The following is a 20,498-nucleotide window of genomic DNA, read 5'->3' on the forward strand; positions in this document are numbered from 1 at the left end:
GACAAAGACTTGAACCTGAGAAGCCACCAGGCCCTTAGAGTTCAGTGGGAGGGAGAGAAAGAGGGAAGGAGGCAGGGAGAGAATGGAAGGCTGTGTGGTGTGTACAGACGTGGGCTGGATGTGCAAGTGGGCTGGATGAGAACGAATGGCTACTAATCAACGTGGTTCCTGACTTGTTCCTTCAAGAGACGACTCTGAGTAGACCCTACGCCTGCCTCTTGTCCACCCGGGGCTGTGGCTAGTTGCAGGCAGTGGTACCAAACAGAAGGGCCCCATTTCCTCCGGGTGTCTGAGGCCCCTCCTTCTCAGTCTCCATGCACGCATGCTCCCCCTTGTCACCCTTAGCGCCTAAGACCCCACCACCCCGCTCAGAGCAAATACAACAGACTACACCAGCCTCATTCCGCCTCCCTGCCCCCACATTAAAAACCAAGCCCGAACTCAATCTTCCCTTGTTCTCTCAGCCCAGAGCCTTCCATCAGTCTTTGTTCCTGTCTAGCTCCTATCTCCCTGGAAAGAGTAAAGCCAAGATTCCCTCTCAAATTCATCTGCCTCTAAAGTACACGTCTTTGTCTCTAAGACATAGCAGGAAAGGGCCCATAAAAATCAAGCAAAATCTTTTTTGTTTCATCTTGCTGACTGCCTCGATGAACTTCTTAGTCTTTATGAGAAAGATCTCTTGACTAATTTATTCTATTCAGAAAAGATGTTTTTGGAATGGGTGAAAATCTTGGATTAAGCTAAATGACTCCTGACAATGTGCACGTACAACCTAGAATCTCAGCTTGTACTTGGAAGGAACAGAGCACTCCATTAGTATTTGCTGAACTGAACGACTTCAGAGTTTCTGCTCTATCAGCTCTCCACCCACGTATGAGTCCAAAAGAACTGCATCAGAAACTTTCACGGTGGGGCGCCTGGGTGGCTCAGTCGGTTGGGCATCCGACTTCCGCTCAGGTCATGATCTCACAGCTTGTGAGTTCGAGTCCCGCATCGGGCTCTGTGCTGACAGCCTGGAGCCTGGAGCCTGCTTCAGATTCTGTGTCTCTGACCCTCCCCCGCTCACGCTGTGTCTCTCTCCTTCAAAAATAAATAACCATTAAAAAAAATAAACAAAAAAAAATGAAAAAAAACTTTCATGGCATACTCAGCTGTGTAAACATAGGTCAAATGACCTCCCTGAGCCTGTTGACTATGGTGATGCCTAACAGTTCCTACATACACTGGGCTGGGCACTATGCTGATCACTTTACATGGATTTAAGTGTATGACCCACCGGGCATCTGAAAAGACTTTGTAAGGTAGACCGTACTGTCGAATGTACAACAATAACCAAGTCATTACTCAAATGAGTAAGAGAACAAAAGAGGTTAAAAGTAGGATGATTCAGGAGGCTAAAATAGGCTTAATATCAGAAAGGAAAATAGAAAAATAAGAAAAGAATTAATGTGGGAGCTATAAAAGGTGAACAAAAGTAATAAGAGGGAATTTGATACAAAGGATTAAAAACCCCAAATGTGGGATTAAGTGCTTACATAATAAGGTGGAGCGAAATAAATGTTTAGAATAATGAAAAATTAGAAGGGGGGGGCGGTTTTGTGAGACAAGTGTGTGAACTACAATTACCAAGAGACAACTGGGAGAGATTCCACCTCATCTCAGTTCTTAAACTCAAGAGCCAACATAACAAAGACACAAAGAGAGGAAAAGTGTAGCTATTCTCACTCCATGGGCAGCAGGTGAGAGGGTGTGCTCCCCCAAACTCTGACCAGCACTGAGCTGTGTGTGTGCACATATCATTCAAATAAGCCCCCTAAAATGCACGTTGTTTCTATATGTTACTAAGATTTATCATCTTTTCCCCAATATGTACAGTATTGTATTTTTTTCAACTTTTAAAAAATGTTTGATTATTTTTGAGAGACAGAGAGAGACAGACAGACAGACAGACAGAGAGACAGAGTGTGAGTGGGGAGGAGCAGAGAGAGGCAGACACGGAATCCAAAGCAGGCTCCAGGCTCCAAGCTGTCAGCACAGAGCCCGACGCAGGGCTTGAACTCACGAACTACGAGATCATGACCTGAGCTGAAGTCAGATGCTGAACCGACTGAGACACCCAGGCACCCCACAATTATTTCTATCCAATAAAGCAAAGAAGAAGAAGGAGGAGAAAAAGAGGGGGAGGGGGAGGCAGAGAGGAGGGGGAAGAAGGACAGGAAAAAGAAAAACAGACCTAATGAAATTAGGAATAAACGATCGTTAACAATGGTTCTTACTCTTTTTTGAATCACAGAATCCTTTGAAAATCTAGTGTATGGCATGATCCGCTCTCCAGTAAACTCCTGTACACATGAGCACAGTCATGCATGTAGTTTCAGGGGTTCACCAGTCCCTTGGGGCCCATGAGCCCCTGCTAAGAATATTGGCGTCACAGGTAGTTCTTGGGGGCTGTGCTAGGCTTCTGAGAACAGTCTGTGGAAAGCAAATTCAAGTTCGGTTCTATACATTTCTATAAAATGCTTAAAAGTTGCCAGGCACCTCGTGACATTGTTATGTTATAACACATGGGGTGGTACAAAGGTCAATATGATTGGGTGTTTTCCTACAGCATCAAAGTCTCTTGAGCAATGCTGACTGCAGAAAACACTAACGCACAGCAGAAGTGATATATGCTATAGTGCTGGTAGAAAGGAACATGAAGCCATTGAAAGAAGAAATGAATTTCCACCCCAGACGTATTAGAAAACCTCTAAAAGGGGATGGTATTTCAACTAGATCTTAAACAAAAGCTGCCAGCAAAAGGACATGTAATGTGGGAACAGGATACGCAAATACAAGGTAGGAAAATGGAGGTGTTCAGGGACAAGTAGGCGGTGTGGTTTGACTGGAATGCAGGGTTCATTAAAGAGCACTGACCATGTGGTAGGTCGAGGCCAAGTGCTGGGGATACAATGAGTCCTTAAAGCACTTCCCAGTCTAATGGAACATATGGAAAAATAATCAGTTCTTATTTTTACTATTCTGTACAAGAAATCATTTGACGAGGGAAAGTAAGGAAGCACATAAAGGGAACCAGGCACCAGGACAGGTTTCCTGGGAAAAGTATCTCCTCACTTGAGTAAGGAGATAGGAAACAAGGCTGGGCAAGGCAATCCGAGATAGATTGAGGACAGCCTTCATGCCAGCTGAAATAGTTTGGATCTAGTTTTGCTTGTAATTAGGAGGCCAAAGATGTTTGAATAGGAGACGTAATGTAAATGAGTGTTTAAGAGCTTGGATTGTGAAGTCATACAAATCTGTTTGAACCCACTTACAAATCACATTCGCTGTGTGATTTGGTGGCAAGTTACTTAACTTCTTTGTATCTCAGTTTCCAAATGTACAAAATGGGGGATATTGCGGGTTCCCATCTTTAGGATTGTTGTGATTAGTAGCCACAATACTAATATTAATAACACAATTACTTGTTATTGATCTATCTGGGAGTATATTTTAGCAAAGGCATTCTGATACGATATTGACAACGGAATGAGGAAGAGGCCAGAGAGTGGAATAGTGGAGCTCATCCAGCCACTAGGCAGACAAGGGATGCCTGGGATGCAACAGCACTGGCTCTCCTTGAATGTCTTGCTTTAAACTTTTAAAGAAAGGGGAATAGTGGTAGACGTGGAAATGAGTATCAACTATGTGCTTGGCACTCTGGCAACAAGTTGATATTCATGAAGTTATCTGGTTCTTATAACAATCCTAGAAAGCATTTTCAGCATTCAGAAAAGTAGGCACAGAGATTTAGCACCTAGCTTGTGGGCATAAAGTTTGGGCTCTAGAGAGGGGCTTCTGGGTGGCTCAGTCTGTGTCCGACTTTCGATTTTGGCTCAGGTCATGCTCTCACAGTTCGGGAGTTTGAGCCCCACATCAGGCTTTGCACTATCTGTTTGGGATGCTCTCTCTCTCCCCCTCTCTCACTCATGTGTATGCTGTCTCTTTCTCGCAAAATAAAAATAGTTAAATGAAAGGATGGAGATATTCTCTTTTTGTGAGTGATGGCACTAAGTGTTAACTAGCCACATGACTTTCCAATCAAAAACCACATTCCCCAGCTTCTCCAGGTGTAGCCAGTGGGACATGAGTAGTGGTGACATGCGCGTTATCCGGGTCTCATCCTTAAGTGAAAACTGCTTGCTCACTACCTACCCCGTTCCCCTTCCTGTGGACCAGAACTTACACACAGTGGGGTTGCAGGACCAGAGCACAACAAAGAAGGAAATGAAATTTCTGGATCGTCTTGAGGTATAGAAAGCAGTCTCCCTATCCCGGGCTTCCTGCCTACATCTGAACTCATTTGTGGGAGAGAGGTAAATTTCAATCTTTTTTTACACACTGTATTTTGGGGTCTCTGTTATAAGCAGCTCAATGTGTACCCTACCTAATACATTTATCCACCTTATCTACCATTTTCCCACTTTAGTACAATAAGCTTTTCTCTTATTTAGATAAATGCTCCTCTAATTGGCCATATAGCCATGATAGAGAAAGTTTTAAAATATAGGGGGAAAAATACAAGGAAAGTTCCCATTGTACCATTTAAATTTTTTTTTTCAACGTTTATTTATTTTTGGGACAGAGAGAGACAGAGCATGAACGGGGGAGGGGCAGAGAGAGAGGGAGACACAGAATCGGAAACAGGCTCCAGGCTCCGAGCCATCAGCCCAGAGCCTGAAGCGGGGCTCGAACTCATGGACCGCGAGATCGTGACCTGGCTGAAGTCGGACGCTTAACCGACTGTGCCACCCAGGCGCCCCCCCCCCCCCCCCATCGTACCATTTAAACAGGCTAGTTTCTTCACGGTGCTGTTGCTGTGTTTTAGCTCACGCCACTTTGTCCCATTTAAAATCTCCTGTCGGGGCGCCTGGGTGGCTCAGTCGGTTAAGCCGCTGACTTCGGCTCAGGTCATGATCTCGCGGTCCATGAGTTCAAGCCCTGTGTCGTCGGGCTCTGTGCTGACAGCTCAGAGCCTGGAGCCTGTTTCAGATTCTGTGTCTCCCTCTCTCTGACCCTCCCCCGTTCATGCTCTGTCTCTCTCTGTCTCAAAAATAAATAAACGTTAAAAAAAAAAAAAAAATTAAAATCTCCTGTCCCCTGAACTCCACGTGGCCACTTGCCTAACATCCATTTAACGCTCAGCTCAATTTATTCCAACATTCTACACGACGTTATCTCTAGGGTTTCCCATTCCCAGGGATCCCATCTCTTGATACTTCATTTGGTTACCAAGAGTCTACACCACACATTGCATCATATACTGTTTTGTGCTGTGCCTGTCATACGGTAAGCGCTTCATAAATGTGTGTTCGATAAATGAATCCATGAATAAATCAGTCATCCTTTCACTGTCATGAAAAGTCAAGTAGCCCAAGTACAAAATAGGTGTAAGTGTCAAACAGTTCTGGATTGAAGTGCTCGTGTTGCCATCATCTATGCTGAATAACTCAAGCAGACAACTTTATTATTTGCAGCCACTTTCCTCAGTGGCAAAGTGGAAACAGCACCAGCTAATGACGAACCTGTGTGTCTTTTGTGAAGAGTAAATGAAAATGAACAGGTAAGTCCTCATACAGGATCTAGCAAATAGTTGGTACTTAATGTTTCCGAACTGCTAGAGTGTAAATTTAGTTATAACTAAATACACCATTTGACTCCATTTGTTTTACAACCAAATACATAAAAAATGCAAACCTGTATGCAGTAAAATTTAATAGTTCTGATGAAAAAACATCGGGCCATGGATAAGATCCTAGCCTCGGTTCCATCACTAGCCAGTTTTATGACAGACAAATCATTTACCCTTTCTAATCACATCTATCTTAGTAGTAAACCAGAGGCACATATCAAATTTATGATTTCATACAAGATTGAGTAAAGGCATTCCATTTTACTCCTCCTACTATTCATGACACTAATTGGCACAGACAAAAATAACTCCAAGAAAGGCTTGCTTTCTCTAGCCAAAGTTTCAGAAAAAGGCTAGCCTAATAGGACAGAAGCAGGTTTTTTTTTAAAGTTTGTTTATTTATTTTTTTATTTGGAGAGAGACAGAGACAGCCTGAATGGTAGAGGGGTGGGGATGGTGGTGGAGAATCCCAAGCAGGCTCTGCACTGTCAGGGCAGAGCCTGATGTGCTGCTCAAACTCACAAACCCTGAGATCATGACCTGAGCCGAAATCAAGAGTGGGACGCTTAACTGACTGAGCCACCCAGGTGCCCCAGGACAGAAGCGTTTTAACTTTATAGCGTTAAGTGTTTAAAGCAGCTATAATATGTTTTAACAATTACAAATACTCTCAAAAATTTTAAATAGAAAATCTTACCAAAGAAATAAAAGACAGGTATAAGAACCAAAGGGAAAAATTAAAACTTAAAAATGCAACTATCTAAACAAAAACTCAGGAGAGCAAATCAATGGTAGAAGGGTAATGACAAAAGAACCAGTGAAACTTGAGAAGATCAACAGACTGTGTACAGTCAGGACAACACAGAGAAAATAGATTGAAAAGAACAAAAACTGAGCCTCAGGGACCTACGTTAGAATAACAAAAGATCTAACATTTGCACCATCAGTGTCCAAGAGTCCCAGAAAGGAAGGAAAAAGACTGTGGAATTGAAAAAATATTGAAGAAACAATGGCTGAAAACTTCCCGGCTTTGGTAAGAGATCAACCTACAGATCCAAGAACCCAATAAACCCAAAGAAATCAACACCACGACGTACTATAATCAAATCTCTGAAAACTAAAAGCAAAACGACTTCTCGACAGCAGCAGAGAGAAACAACTGATTACTTATGGGGAACAGCAATTCAAATGTGGTTTCTCACTAGAAACCACAGAGGCCAGAAAGAAGTGGAACAACATTTTAAAATGTTGAATGAAAGAAACTGTTAACCTAGGATTCTATATTAAATGAAAATATACTTCAGAAATGAAAGTGAAATAAAGACATTTTTTAGGTAAGCGGAAGTTAAGAGAAGTTTTTTGCCAGCAGACTGACTCTAAAAGAAGGGCTAAAGAAAGTTCCTCAGGTAGAAAAGAAATGATATTGGTAGAAATTTGGAAAACTGTGAATAAAGAAACAGCAAAATAAGGGTAAATAAATGAGTGTGCTTAAGAGTTAAAAGCAAGTTTATAATATTGTCTGATGTGGTTTTCAATATATAGAGAGATAATATTAAAAAAAATTTTTTTTCACATTTATTTATTTTTGAGAGACACAGAGACAGAGCAAAAGTGGGGAGGGGCAGAGAGAGAAGGAGACAGAATCTGAAGCAGGCTCCAGGCTCTAAGCTGTCAGCACAGAGCCCAAGGCGGGGCTCGAACTCACAAACCATGAGATCATGACCTGAGCCGAAGTTGGACGCTCAACCGACTGAGCCACCCAGGCGCCCCATAGAGAGATCATATTTAAGACAATAATAGTGTAAAGCGGGGAGGATAAAAGGATCTAACATTTGTAAGGTATCCACATTGAACTTGAAGTGGCAAAATATTGACACTAGTAGATGACAATAAGCTATATGTGCCTATTATAATCCTTAGGTAGCCACTTAAACACAATGCAAAGAGATATACTGAAAAGCACAATAAATAAATTAAAATGGAATTCTAAAAAAAAAAATGTTCAAGTGACCCACAGGAAAACAGAAAAATAATAAATAGGGGAATAAAAAAGAGGGAAAAATAGAAAATAAATAAGATGATCTAAACCCACCAATTAAAAGACAGAGACTGGCAAAATGAAAAAAAAAAAAATGACCCACCTATATGCTGTCTACAAGAAACTGATTTCAAATATAATGATACAAACAGGTTAAAAGCGAAAGTATGAAGAAGCATATACCATGCAAATAATCATCAACAGATAGCTGGTGTGGTCACATCATATCAGCTAAAGTTCGGGCAATAAAAATCACCAGACATAAGGAGGGATATTACATAATAATAAAAGAGTCGATTCACTAAGATGATATAATAATTTTAATGTGTATGCACCAAATAACAGAAATGGCAAATACATAAAGGAAAAACTACCAGAATGGAATTGGAAAATAGACAAACCTTCAGCTAGAGTTGGAGACTTCAACATGCTTCTCGTAGTGATTAATAGAATTGGTAGATAAGAGGTCAGAGTGTAGAAGAAATTAACAGGATCATCCAATGATATCTAATTGATATATACAGAACACTTACCCCCCCAAATTGTAGAATACTTTTTTTTTTTTTTCAAGCATGCATGGGACTGTATCTTGGGTCATTAAACCAACTTTAACAAATTTAAAAGACCTGAAATTAGACAAACTATGTCCTTTCACCATAATGGCAACAAACTGAAAAATCATTAACAGAAAGCAAGCAGGAGAATTTCCAAATGCTTGGAAACTGAACAACACATTTCTTAAACACGGGTATAGGTTTAGGAGCCTCGCTTTAAAATTCTGTGACTAATCCTGTCACTTAGTGTTACCAACTGGGTGTTTCTCCAAGAAGGTGATAAAACCTTCTCCCTCTGTACTGGAGTATAGACATGAGTTTAAAGTGCTCCAGGCATGTCTAGGGAAAGGGGACTAATACTGTGCACCTAGTAAAAGCCATGTCTGACCATTGTTTTTATTTAACCTTCACATCCACCTATCACAGTGTTGTCATTCAGCTAGGTGCCTGTGCTGAGTGGTAGGAAACCAGCTGAGGATTCTTGGGAGAAGTTTGGATGTTGGAGGGAATTTTAAGTAAATCAGAGGAGCCAGGGTTAAGGAGCCCTGGCGGGATATGATTATAAAAAGGTGGAAAGATTATATGGATATTATATGGATATGATTATAAAAAGGTCAGAAAGAGTTCCAAGGGGCTCCCAGATAAGTCCTCACTCTGGAAAGCAGTGGGAAGCACTAAGAAAATTTAAGCCGAGGAATGACATTTTACAACGATTACTTTAGTGACAGCAGATCGCAGGGAGAAGAGATTGAAAGCGAGGGGCTCAGTTATTGAAAAGGGGTGAGGATTTAGGTAGTACTGTCACCATTTTACACTCAGTAAACACAGCCTCAAAGAAGGTAAGTACAGCGTTTTTTTCCCCCAACGATAAAAATATTAAAAAGGACAAAGTGATCATATCCTAAATACGCTGTTCCAGTAACATTTCACAAGATACACAATAAAGAATGTAGCAAGTCTGGCATCCTTTAATAGTAAACAGTGACTATTATTTCACTTCTAGAAAGGGCAGGTGTAATCATGCCAGCTGACCATTGGGAAACCGGGGCTCAAAGCAGGGTTTACCAGGGTCCCTGCATTAGCTGCACAGCCCCCCAGCCTCCCGCCCTCGATCCCCGGGACGGCCCCTGTCCCGCAGGTCAGGGTCAGGGCACCTTCACCCGCTCCTACCCGCTGAAGCTGCAGGTGCGACCGCTCAAAGTCCAGATGGAAGAAGTTGCCCACGAAGGGCAGGGGTACGGGGCCCGGTGGGTAGTTCTTGGGGCGCCGTCTTTTGAGGAAATCAGCAAAGAACAGAAAGGCGACGGCACCCAGCAGGACCGTGCGCAGATGCAGCACTGCCCAGACGGCGGCCGCCAGGGAGCCCACAGCCGCGAGCATGGCTCGCAAAGTCCTCTCGCTCGGCTGAGCTCGGAGCAGGCGACGTCCCCGCCGGTCCCTGCAGCCGAGCTCGCGGCACTGCCGGCCCGCCCCCGACTCCGCCGCGCCCCGCCCCTGCCGCGCCGAGCTCCCCCACTGCGCCCCGCCCGCCTGCACGGTCCCGGCTCTTGGCCCCGCCCGCCTGCTGCCGCGCCCAGTGAACTTCCTCTTCCCCTGCTTCCTTCCCCGGACCCCGGCCCCCGGCCCGGCGCGCTGCGCTCCGGAGAGCCTGGCACCGAAGTCGTGGGCGGCCCCGCGCAGCGCGTCTGGAACAGGCCAGGCCAGGCGCGTTGTTCTTCTCTGTTTAGAAAGCGCGTCTCAGTCTGAGACCACTGGGGATCTTGGGTTTGTGGTGCATCTCCCCGAGAACGCCACAGGCACTGGAGCTCAGTGTTTTTCAATCGCCCTCTCTCATCCAAACGTTGGAATCTTGCCGGGTGAACAGGACTGATAAGGGCAGCACTTGGCATTTCTTGGGCGCCTCGCTGAATGCCAGGCAGCACCCTCGCGTCTGTACGTGAAGCGTTTCATTCTGACCAAATTACGCAAGAGATGCTCTTTTTACTTCCGTCCTGCCGTGGAGGAAACTGACACGGAGAGGTTAAGTGGCATACACGTGGTGGATAAATAAATCCACTGGTCCGCAGCACCTCGGAACAAGAGCCTGCATTTGTAACTCTTTGAAGACGAAAAAGCGTTGCATCAGAGCCTCCAGCACTGAGCCTAGGTCTTCAACAGGGGCTAAATTAACATTGGAAGAAGGTGTTTTAGTCCTCCTTTTGGGTACGCCTTGTTAGATTTCCCTTCTGAAGCCCCAACACGGTGGTAAGGCCCCAGGTTCCAACTTCCCATGCACTCCCGTGCGTGCTACCTGTGTCTCACCGTCCTCAAAACAGGAAGCATAGTCCTGGAGTACTATAGCGCATCCCCCATGTACTTAACATGTAGATAAACAGTCTGCGTAGGATAGGATAATCTGTTTTCTGCCTTTCCCGAATCAGAACCTCTTCTCATACACTCTGTATGAGCCAAGTGTTGGACTTTACCTGAAAGCCACAAAAATTGATAGTTTGCATATGTTTATGATAAGCTGCTTTAAACTTCTCTAAGAAGAAAAATTAAGACCACTTATTTGAAAACAAAGATTTCTATTACTTGTCTAATTTTCCACCACATGAGTGCATCAACAATTAGAAGACACAAGTGTTTTTCAAATGCTTTTAAGAATGTAGTGTAAAAATTGATTGAAGTGATGTATTACTTTTGCTAGGAAGTAACTTGGCCCACCAATCTTTTATATTTGCTTAGGATGTTTCTTCCCCATTATCTGAAAGTTGAAGGCCTTTCTGTCATACTGAAAACAAACTTAAATGTGCCAAAAAATGTTCGTGTGTCCTGTATTAATATATCTCTGATGCCCTGGAAATCTGAATGCTGATCTAAACTGGCATTTAGAATATTCAAGAAGAAGAAAAAATAGCTACTTTAATACCAACTTCTTAGATTTCATGAAGATTTTGGTGAGGAACAATAATACATAATATAAGTATTGGCTAAACTCTAAAAATTCCTTTCTATAAAATATACTCAATATTTAAAAAGAGTCAGGCAAAGGAGATCAGTATTTAATACTGGATATTTTGTGTCTTGTGTTTGTATCATAGTATTAAAATAGCAAGTATAACATTTTAATATTTGCTGATATACTTTTATAAAAGTGAATCCTAACTTAGTAAGCTTTTGTAAAAAACGAATGAGAAGTAGTCATTTTTTCAAACAAAAAATTGAGAGAGTTTTCTGCCAGTAGAACTGTCTTACAAGAAATGTTAGAATAAGTTCTTCCTAAAGAAGTAAAAAGTTATAGGTCAGGAACTCAGGTCGACAGAAAGAAAGGGAGGGCATTAGAGAAGAAATTAACGAAGGTAATATAAATCTTGTGTTTTTCTTATTCTTAATTTATCTAATAACAGTTGATCAAAATAAAGATAGCAGCAATGTATTCAGTGATTATAGCTTATAAATAAGTGATATGAATGATGAAATGCTGTAAGGGAAGGCAGTAGGAAAACCATTATGAGGTACCTGCACCACTAATGAAGCAGCACAGTGTTATTTGAAAGTGGATTTGGGTCATTTGGACATGTGTGTTGTAAATTCTAGGGCAACCGCTTAACTAAAAAAAAGAAATGTAATTGATCTGCTTGAGACAGCAAAGAAAATGGAATTGTATAAAATGCTCAGTTAAAACCAGAAAAGGCCGAGGCAATTGAAGCCAAAAATAGGAACAAAAATCAAGCGCAAGGAGTAAAAAACAGCAATGCATGTGGTAGATATCCATACAACTGTATCAATAACCACTTTAAATGTCAGTGGTCTAAATACACTCATTAAAAAACAAAGTCTGTCAGAGTGGATAAAAAAATGACCTCTTTTAGACTGTTGTCAGGGTATAGAAATGCAACAGATTTTTGTGATTTTTTTTAATTTTTTTTAAAATTTATTATTTTTGAGAGAGAGAGAGTGCAAGCAGGAGAAGGGCAGAGAGAAGAGCACGGGGCGGGGAGACAGAGGATCCAAAGCAGGCTCTGTGCTGACACCTTAGAGCCCCATGCAGGCCTTGAACTCATGAACTGTGAGATCATGACCTGGGCTGAAGTCCAATGCTTAATTGACTGAGCCACCCAGGCTCCCCGAAATGCAACCGATTGATTCTGTATCCTGCAGCTCTGATGAATTCATTTGTTAATTCTAACGGTTTTTTGTGTGAAATCTTTAGGGTTTTCTATATATAAGATTATGCCATCATGAAAGAGATAATATTAGTCTAGCTTAAAAAAGAATAAAACAGGGGCACCTGGGTGGCTCAGTCAGTTAAGCTCCCGACTTCAGCTCAGAGCATGATCTAATGGTTTGTGAGTTCAGGCCCCCATTGGACTCTGTGCCGATGGCACAGAGCCTTCTTTGGATTCTCTGTCTCCCTCTCTCTCTGCCCCTCCCCTGCCCTCTCTCTCTCCAAAATAAATAAATAAATAAACATTAAAAAAAAAAAAAAGAACAAAACACTTGGGAATAAAACAAGGAAGCAGGGTACCTGGGTGGCTCAGTTGGTTAAGTGTCCGACTTCAGCTCAGGTCATGATCTCACAGTTGATGAGTTCAAGCCCCACATAGTCCCACTGCTGTCAGCACAGAGCCCACTTTGGATCCTCCTTCCCCCTCCCTCTGCCCCTCCCCCACTTGCACTGTCTTAAAAGTAAATAAACACACGAAAAAAGGAATTAAGCAAGGAAGCAAAAGGCCTCCACACTGAAGACTATAAAACATTGTTGAAAGCAATTTAAAAAGACACAAATAAGTGGAAAGACACCCCATGTTCATGGATGGGAAGACCTGATACTGTTAAAATGTCCGTTCTACCCAAAGTGATTCAATGTGATTCCCATCAAAGTCCCAATGGCATTTTTTTTTTTTACAGAAACAGAAAATATAATAGCATAATTCACATGGAACCACAAAGGACCCCAAATAGCCAAAAACAATCTTGAGAAGGAAGAGCAAAGCTGGTGGGCTCACATTTCTTGATTTTAAAACTTCTGATAAAGCTATAGCAATTAATAAAGTACTATAGTGGCATAAAAAACAGATATGCTAACGAATGGAACGTCATAGCCCAGAAGCAAACCTGCATACAGATGGTCAAATGATCTTCATCAAGGGTGCCAGATGTACACAATGGGGAAAGGATAGTCTCTTCAATAAAGGGTATTGGGAAAACAAGATCTACCTGCAAAAGAATGAAATCGGACCCTCATCTTACATCATATACAAACATTAACCCAAACTGGATTAAAGAATTAAACATAAGACCTGAAACTATAAACCTTCTGGAAGAAAAACAGGGGAAAATCTTCATACTTAAGTGAAAGGGCACTTTTGAGAAAGGGCACATTTGAGAAACAAATGCATGCAATATTCCCTTCACAAAGCTTGTGTTCAGATCATTGTAGGTAAGAACTTCAGTGCAATGTGTCCTGAGGAGACTGATCAGTATAGATGAGATTTCACACTTGTGAGGTACTAGATATTTCAGAACTTGTAGCTGAATCTATTTTCACAACGCTCTCTCTAAAGTGAAGTTATTATTCCCATTTTGCAGATGGTCCAGTAAGTTCAGAGCAGCGAAGTGTTTTGCCAAAGCCCACAAAAGCAGATTAAGTGACACTGTGAAAATAGGAACCCCAGTCTTTTTATTCAAAGACATGTACTCATGTTTCACTATCACTTACAAGAAAATAGATTATAGCAACTGTGAAGCAGGGTACGAAGGAGTTGTCACCAGCATCATTCAAAGAGAAATCACAATAGGTTATCTGGAGAAGAATGTAACTGTCACGAGGAATGTTGGATTAGAAGGGCTTTAAGACTCTCTAACACTGAGCTTCTATGATTTTTTTTTAAATTTTTTTTCCAACGTTTTTATTTATTTTTGGGACAGAGAGAGACAGAGCATGAACGGGGGAGGGGCAGAGAGAGAGGGAGACACAGAATCGGAAACAGGCTCCAGGCTCTGAGCCATCAGCCCAGAGCCTGATGCGGGGCTCGAACACACGGACCGCGAGATCGTGACCTGGCTGAAGTCAGACGCTTAACCGACTGCGCCACCCAGGCGCCCCTGAGCTTCTATGATTTTATGAGTCCTCCAGGGAAAACAGAGTTAGATATATAGAGATGGATGTATACCACATACCCTTTAAAAAATTATTCTTATTTTCTGTTCTTTGCAGGTAATGGGTAGATACCATTTCGTGAAAGATAAAGCCATCCGATGCTACGTGATACCCTTTGAGTTATATATAACTTTTTAATGGGTTGATGTTCAAATTTTAATTCTAGAAAAACTGATCATTTTTCTACAGTGAGGCACATTTAAAATGCCTCTCTTATTTACGTGAATGCATGGCGAGTAGCCCCTTTTGCCCTGGGATTATGGTGTGAAAAGCTTTTAAATCACTTGTTGAAGTTTATCATATACCCAGAAAAGTGCACAAATGATAAGTGCACAGCTCAGTGAATTTGCAGAAAGTTAACTCATCCTGTATAAGTAGCACACAGAACAGGAAATAAAATATTACCAGCAATCTGTCCTCTGCCACTTGCCAGGCATTATCCTTTATCCCGGGGTAAGTTTTACCCTGGTTTATAAAACTCCAGGTTGTCGGGGCGCCTGGGTGGCACAGTCGGTTAAGCGTCCGACTTCAGCCAGGTCATGATCTCGCGGTCCGTGAGTTCGAGCCCCGCATCAGGCTCTGGGCTGATGGCTCAGAGCCTGGAGCCTGTTTCCAATTCTGTGTCTCCCTCTCTCTCTGCCCCTCCCCCCTTCATGCTCTGTCTCTCTCTGTCCCAAAAATAAATAAACGTTGAAAAAAAAAAATTAAAACTCCAGGTTGTCTAATGCTTGTTGAACCAAGCTGAACCCTTGCTGGTCTCACTCAGGAACTGGTGTTCCAGGAAATATTTAGGTAGCTATTTTTTAGATCGAATTTTGTTCTCACTTTTGATCATCTTACTGACTTTATCCTCTTCAGTGTCTGCCTCCTTGTCTGTTTTCACATCATCCCTTCAGACTCTGGCTGTTCAGCTGGGATCCTTCATTCCTCATTGGAAGGATATGAGCTAAGTTCTGAGAATATTAAACACCTTCACAAAAGAAACACGGTGACTCCAGTCTTGCAACTTGTTACAATTGTTTCGGGACATGGGATTCGGGCAATTGTTTCAGGACATGGGATCAAATCTTCCCCTGTGGATTATGGGGCTGGGTTATCGAGAAGACGTGAGTGCCAATTGACCCTAGAGCTGGATCTAGGTAAGATCTCCACATCCCCTCCCCTGTCCTTGGAATGTGCAGCTGGCTTGCCTTCCCTGCTCCCAGAAGCTACCCCAAGGATACAACTTTATAAGTGTGGTGTTGAGACTATCTGGATGGTATATATGGCTGAAGCCAGTTAAAGCCTCTATAAACTTTTAACATTTGGCAGCTGGGTGTGGAAACCTAGTCATCTTGTGGCCACCGAAGACAATCCTGTTTTAGATCCAATAGCAAAAGCACAATCTATGAAAGAAAAAGTTAAGTTGCCCTTCATTGAAATCTAAAAAAATCGCTCTGTGATGGATGTTCTTAAGAGAATGGAAAGTCATTGGGGCGCCTGGGTGGCTCAGTCGGTTGGGTGTCCGACTTCGCCTCACGTCATGATCTCACAGTCTGTGAGTTCGAGCCCCACGTCGGCCTCTGTGCTGACAGCCCGGAGCCTGGAGCCTGCTTTGGCTTCTGTGTCTCCCTCTCTCTCTCTGCCCCTCCCCTGCTCATGCTCTGTCTCTCTCTGTCTCAAAAATAAATAAAAACATTAAAAAAATTAAAAAAAAAAAGAACAGAAAGTCAAGCCACAGACTAGGAGAAAATATCTTCACAAAATATACCCTATTAAATATATCCAAAGTATACAAAGAATTCGTAAAACTCAACAGTACAACCCAATTACAAAGTGGGCAAAAGATCTGAACAGACACCTCGCCAAAGAAGATATACAGATAGCGTATGAACAGCTCCTTGACATTATATGTCTCTGGGAATTGCACATTTGAGCAATAATAAGATACCACTGCAAACCTACGACATAAAAAAAAAAACAAACAAAAAAACACTACAATACCAAATGGTGGTAAGGATGTGGAGCAACGGGAACTTTCATTCATTGCTCGTGGTTGTACAAAATAGTACAGCCACTTTGGCAGATATTTTGGCAGTTTCTTACAAAGCTAAAGATAGGCTCCCCATAGGATCCAGCAATCATGCTCCTAGGTATTCATCCAAATGAACTGAAAGCTTATGTCCAAACAAAAGCCTGCCCGTAAATGTTTATAGCAGCTTTACACATATTTGCCAACCCCGGAAAGCAACTGAAATATTCAAAAGGTGAACGGATAAGCAAATTGTGATCTGTGGATACAATGAAATATTATGTAGCAATAAAAAGATTTTAGCTATCAAGCCACAAAAAGACATGGAAGAAACTTAAATACTTATTTTTAGTGAAAGCAACCAGTCTTAAAAGCCTACATACCGCATGACATAATGGAAAAGGCAAAAAGTATGGAGACAGTAACAAGATCAGTGGTTACCAGGGGTTTGGGGGATGGAAGTAGGCAGTGAACAGGTGAAGCACAGAGGATTTTTAGGGCAGTGAAATTATTCTGTACGATACTGTAATTGGATACATGGCATGCATTTGTCAAAACCCATAGACCTGTAGAACACAGAGTAAACCCTAGTGTAAACCTGGGACTTCAGTTAATGATAATGTATCAATACTGGCTCATCAATTATAACAGATGTATCAAGATGTTCAGATGTGAGTACCAGGGGAGACCGAGTGAGGGGGAGAATGGTGTATGTGGGAACTCTGTAGTATCTGCTCAGTTTTCTGTAAACCTAAAACTGCTTTAAGAAAACAATCTATTCAAATGACAGAACTTTTCATTGTATCAATGCTAAATTTTTTTTAAAAAAAAATTTTGTTTATTCATTTTTGAGGGGGGGTAGGGGCAGAGAGAGAGGAAGACATGAAATACCAAGCAGGCTCCAGTCTCTTGAGATGTCAGCACAGAGCCTGATATGGGGCTCGAACCTGTGAGCTGTGAGATCATGACCTGAGCAGAAGTCAGACACCTAACCGACTAAGCCCCCCAAGCTCCCCTCAATGCTAAATTTTCTAAATGTGATAGTTTATTATGATTATGTAGGAACATCCTTTTTTTTTTTTTTTTTAGTATATACAGGCTAAAATGTTTAAGGTTAGATATTATGCTGCCTGTAATTAATTCTCAAATGGTTCAGATAAACAGAAAAGGGGGGGAGGGCAGGAAGAGAGGGGAAGCTGAGGAGGAGGGAAGCAAGGAAAACAAGCACAAATGCAGTAAAACCTAAAAAACTAGTGAATCTAGGGGAAGATTCTAAGAGAGTATTATGAATAATTCTTTTGTAAGATTGACATTCTGGGAGAAAAAAGATAAAACGGAACTATAGTATAAAGAAAAGAGAAGTAGGGGTGCCTGGGTGGTTCCGTGGTTGAGAGTCTGACTTTGGCTCAGGTCATGATCTCGCAGTTCATGAGTTCGAGCCGTGTGTCAGGCTCTGTACAGACAGCTCAGAGCCTGGAGCCTGCTTCAAATTCTGTCTCCCTCTCTCTCTACCCCTTCCCCGCTCATGCTCTGTCTCTCTCTGTCTCTCAAAAATGAATAAACATTAAAAAAATAAAAAAAATTAAAAAAAAAGGAAAAGAGAATTAGGTGATAGGTCAACAACTCATAGTCTATTCCTAGTTTTGTTTCTTAATAGCTGTAGGGCTTTCTGGAAATGCTTTGGGGCTTTCTGAACAGCACGCACTCTCTTTGGCACTGAAATGGAGACTGGCCGTTTTTAATTGTCCTCCTCAAAATAATCGCAGGGCCACCCCAGTGAGATAAAGAGGGTGAAATTGATCTGTGAAGTATCTTTATTATTTTATCTTACATTCCCCCATTCTTTAAGAAGTTTCTCTCTGGAGCATTTACTTTCTGCAGCACTTAGTTGACATTCTCTGATACTAAAATGACTCAATTTGAAACTTTCAACTTAATAACTTTCACAAACTCACTTATTGCTATGCTCAGAACAACTGTACCAATTCATTCCACCACGCATGAGCACACACACGCATGTGCAAATGGTATCACTGACTGCATATACTTGTAAGTTATTGCCTTCCTTTGTGTTATTATTTTTTAGGTTTTTTGTTCCTTTTAGTTTTGAGATGACTTACAAATATTATTCATCCAGCATATCTGATAAATACAGAAAAAATTGGGGGGGGGGATGGAAGTGCTACTATGATAAAGGTATTATTTCTTTGGCTATTAGAGATAAAAATTGAAGTGATAAGATGATGCATGTATATTGCATGTGTATTATATGTACAATATAAATATATATAAATTTATATACAAATATATAGTATATATAATGTAATATATACTATATGATATATATATTATATTTATATAAATATAAATGATGTATAAATAGAATTAAATATTTGATTCTTAAGAATAAAGAAACAATCTTATAAGCAAAAAAACCAAACAAACAAAAACCAATTCTAGAAGACTTACAAAGGGACAGGATTGGAGGACCATTTAAAGATTTAGAGAGGAGGGGCGCCTGGGTGGCTCAGTCGGTTGAGCTTCCGACTTCAGCTCAGGTCACGATCTCACGGTTCGTGAGTTCGAGCCCCCGTCAGGCTCTGGGCTGATGGCTTGGAGCCTGGGGCCTGCTTCTGATTCTGTGTCTCCCTCTCTCTCTGCCCCTCCCCTGTTCACGCTCTGTCTCTCTCTGTCTCAAAAATAAATAAACATTTAAAAAAAAATTAAAGATTTAGAGAGGAGGCTTCAAAACAGGACAAAATCTGGGACTGGATTAAAGCCTGTAAGGGGAAGAATATATGTCCCTTCTTTCCTTTCAGGTCCTTTGGCTGGAATTATAGTTAAATTGATAGAAGACAGATCAATGGGAGAAAAGCAAATTTAATTTTGTACCTAGGGGAGCCCCAAGAATATGAAGCTCAAAGAAGTGACCAAAGCAGCTTTTATACCTTTTAGACAGAGAAACAATAATTTTTGAAGAATTGACAGTTCAAAGGGGTTTGCATTTGAGGTAGCAAATTGTAATGATGAAGTTACAAAATTTGTTTGTACAGCCTTCTTGGCCGTGAATTTCCTATATCTGGTGATAAGAATGTCCTCTTACCCTCCAGGTGTAGGGAGGGTTCATTTCACATGAGGAATTTATTTCCTAAAGCTTTCAGGAGGTCAGAGGAGAGTCAGAGTGTCCTTACTGCACTGGCTGTTTCTTAAGTGATTTTAATTCAAAACAATCAATATGCCAAAGCGGCATGTTTTAGGGCAGCCTGCCCTGAACCCCATGAAGATATCTGTAGGCATCTAGGCTGCAGGAATCATTCCACTATCCCATCTAGTGCTGCTGGAAAGCATGAACTCTACCTCCTTTCCCCATCTCTCAGGGCTCCAAAATTTGAGATTCCTGCCGGTCTAGCTTAGATTATGCACTTGCTCCTTTGCTGGGGGATTCAGGTGCCTTGATTTACAATCCCATTATGGTGTGACACAGTGGGGAAGCTGTAATTTCCCAAAAGAAAACCGGGTGCTGTTAAGATATGAGAGATAATGGATGCTAAATGGTCAATAGGTATATATATTTTATATACATATGATATATATATATATACACATAATATGACTTATACATACATACACACATATATACATATATATACACATTGCTCTATGTGCAGTATATATAAAAGGTATATAAATATACATATATACATTGATACACACACATATCTATACTTACATATTGCTCTACACACATTGCATTATAGAACATATGACACATGTTTACAGGTGATAAGAATCAACAAGAAATGGCAAAACGGGATGGATAAGATAGAAAAACGAGCACACGGGTGTGGTTAGAAGGTTGGCATTAGTGGGGAGCCTGGGTGGCTCAGTCAGTTAAGCATCTGACTTCAGCTCAGGTTGTGAACTTGCGGTTCCTGAGTTCGAGCCCCTTGTTGGGCTCTATGCTGACAGCTCAGAGCCTGGAGCCTGCTTCAGATTCTCTCTCTCTCTCTCTCTCTCTCTCTCTCTCTCTCAAAAATAAATAAACATTAAAAAATTTTTTTTAAAAGATTGGCATTAGT

General features: G+C 41.5%; 1 protein-coding gene and 1 long non-coding RNA gene across 2 annotated transcripts in view; one reads left to right on the forward strand and one right to left on the reverse strand.

Moving 5' to 3' along the window:
- Positions 1–9,722, reverse strand: part of CYP2J2 (cytochrome P450 family 2 subfamily J member 2) — a 28,689-nt gene extending 18,967 nt beyond the window's left edge. Inside the window, exon 1 of the mRNA XM_019839081.3 lies at positions 9,434–9,722. Coding sequence (XP_019694640.2) covers positions 9,434–9,643 — 210 coding nt within the window. The 5' untranslated portion in view covers positions 9,644–9,722. The remainder of the gene's footprint in view (positions 1–9,433) is intronic.
- The window catches only part of LOC123379631, a 37,830-nt gene continuing 19,516 nt past the window's right edge, over positions 2,185–20,498 (forward strand). The window contains exons 1-2 of the long non-coding RNA XR_006584332.1: positions 2,185–4,355; positions 5,517–5,602. This is a non-coding gene — a long non-coding RNA (uncharacterized LOC123379631). The remainder of the gene's footprint in view (positions 4,356–5,516; positions 5,603–20,498) is intronic.

This window comes from Felis catus, chromosome C1 (genome assembly GCF_018350175.1).
Source record: "Felis catus isolate Fca126 chromosome C1, F.catus_Fca126_mat1.0, whole genome shotgun sequence".
Classification (NCBI taxonomy): Eukaryota; Metazoa; Chordata; class Mammalia; order Carnivora; family Felidae; genus Felis; species Felis catus.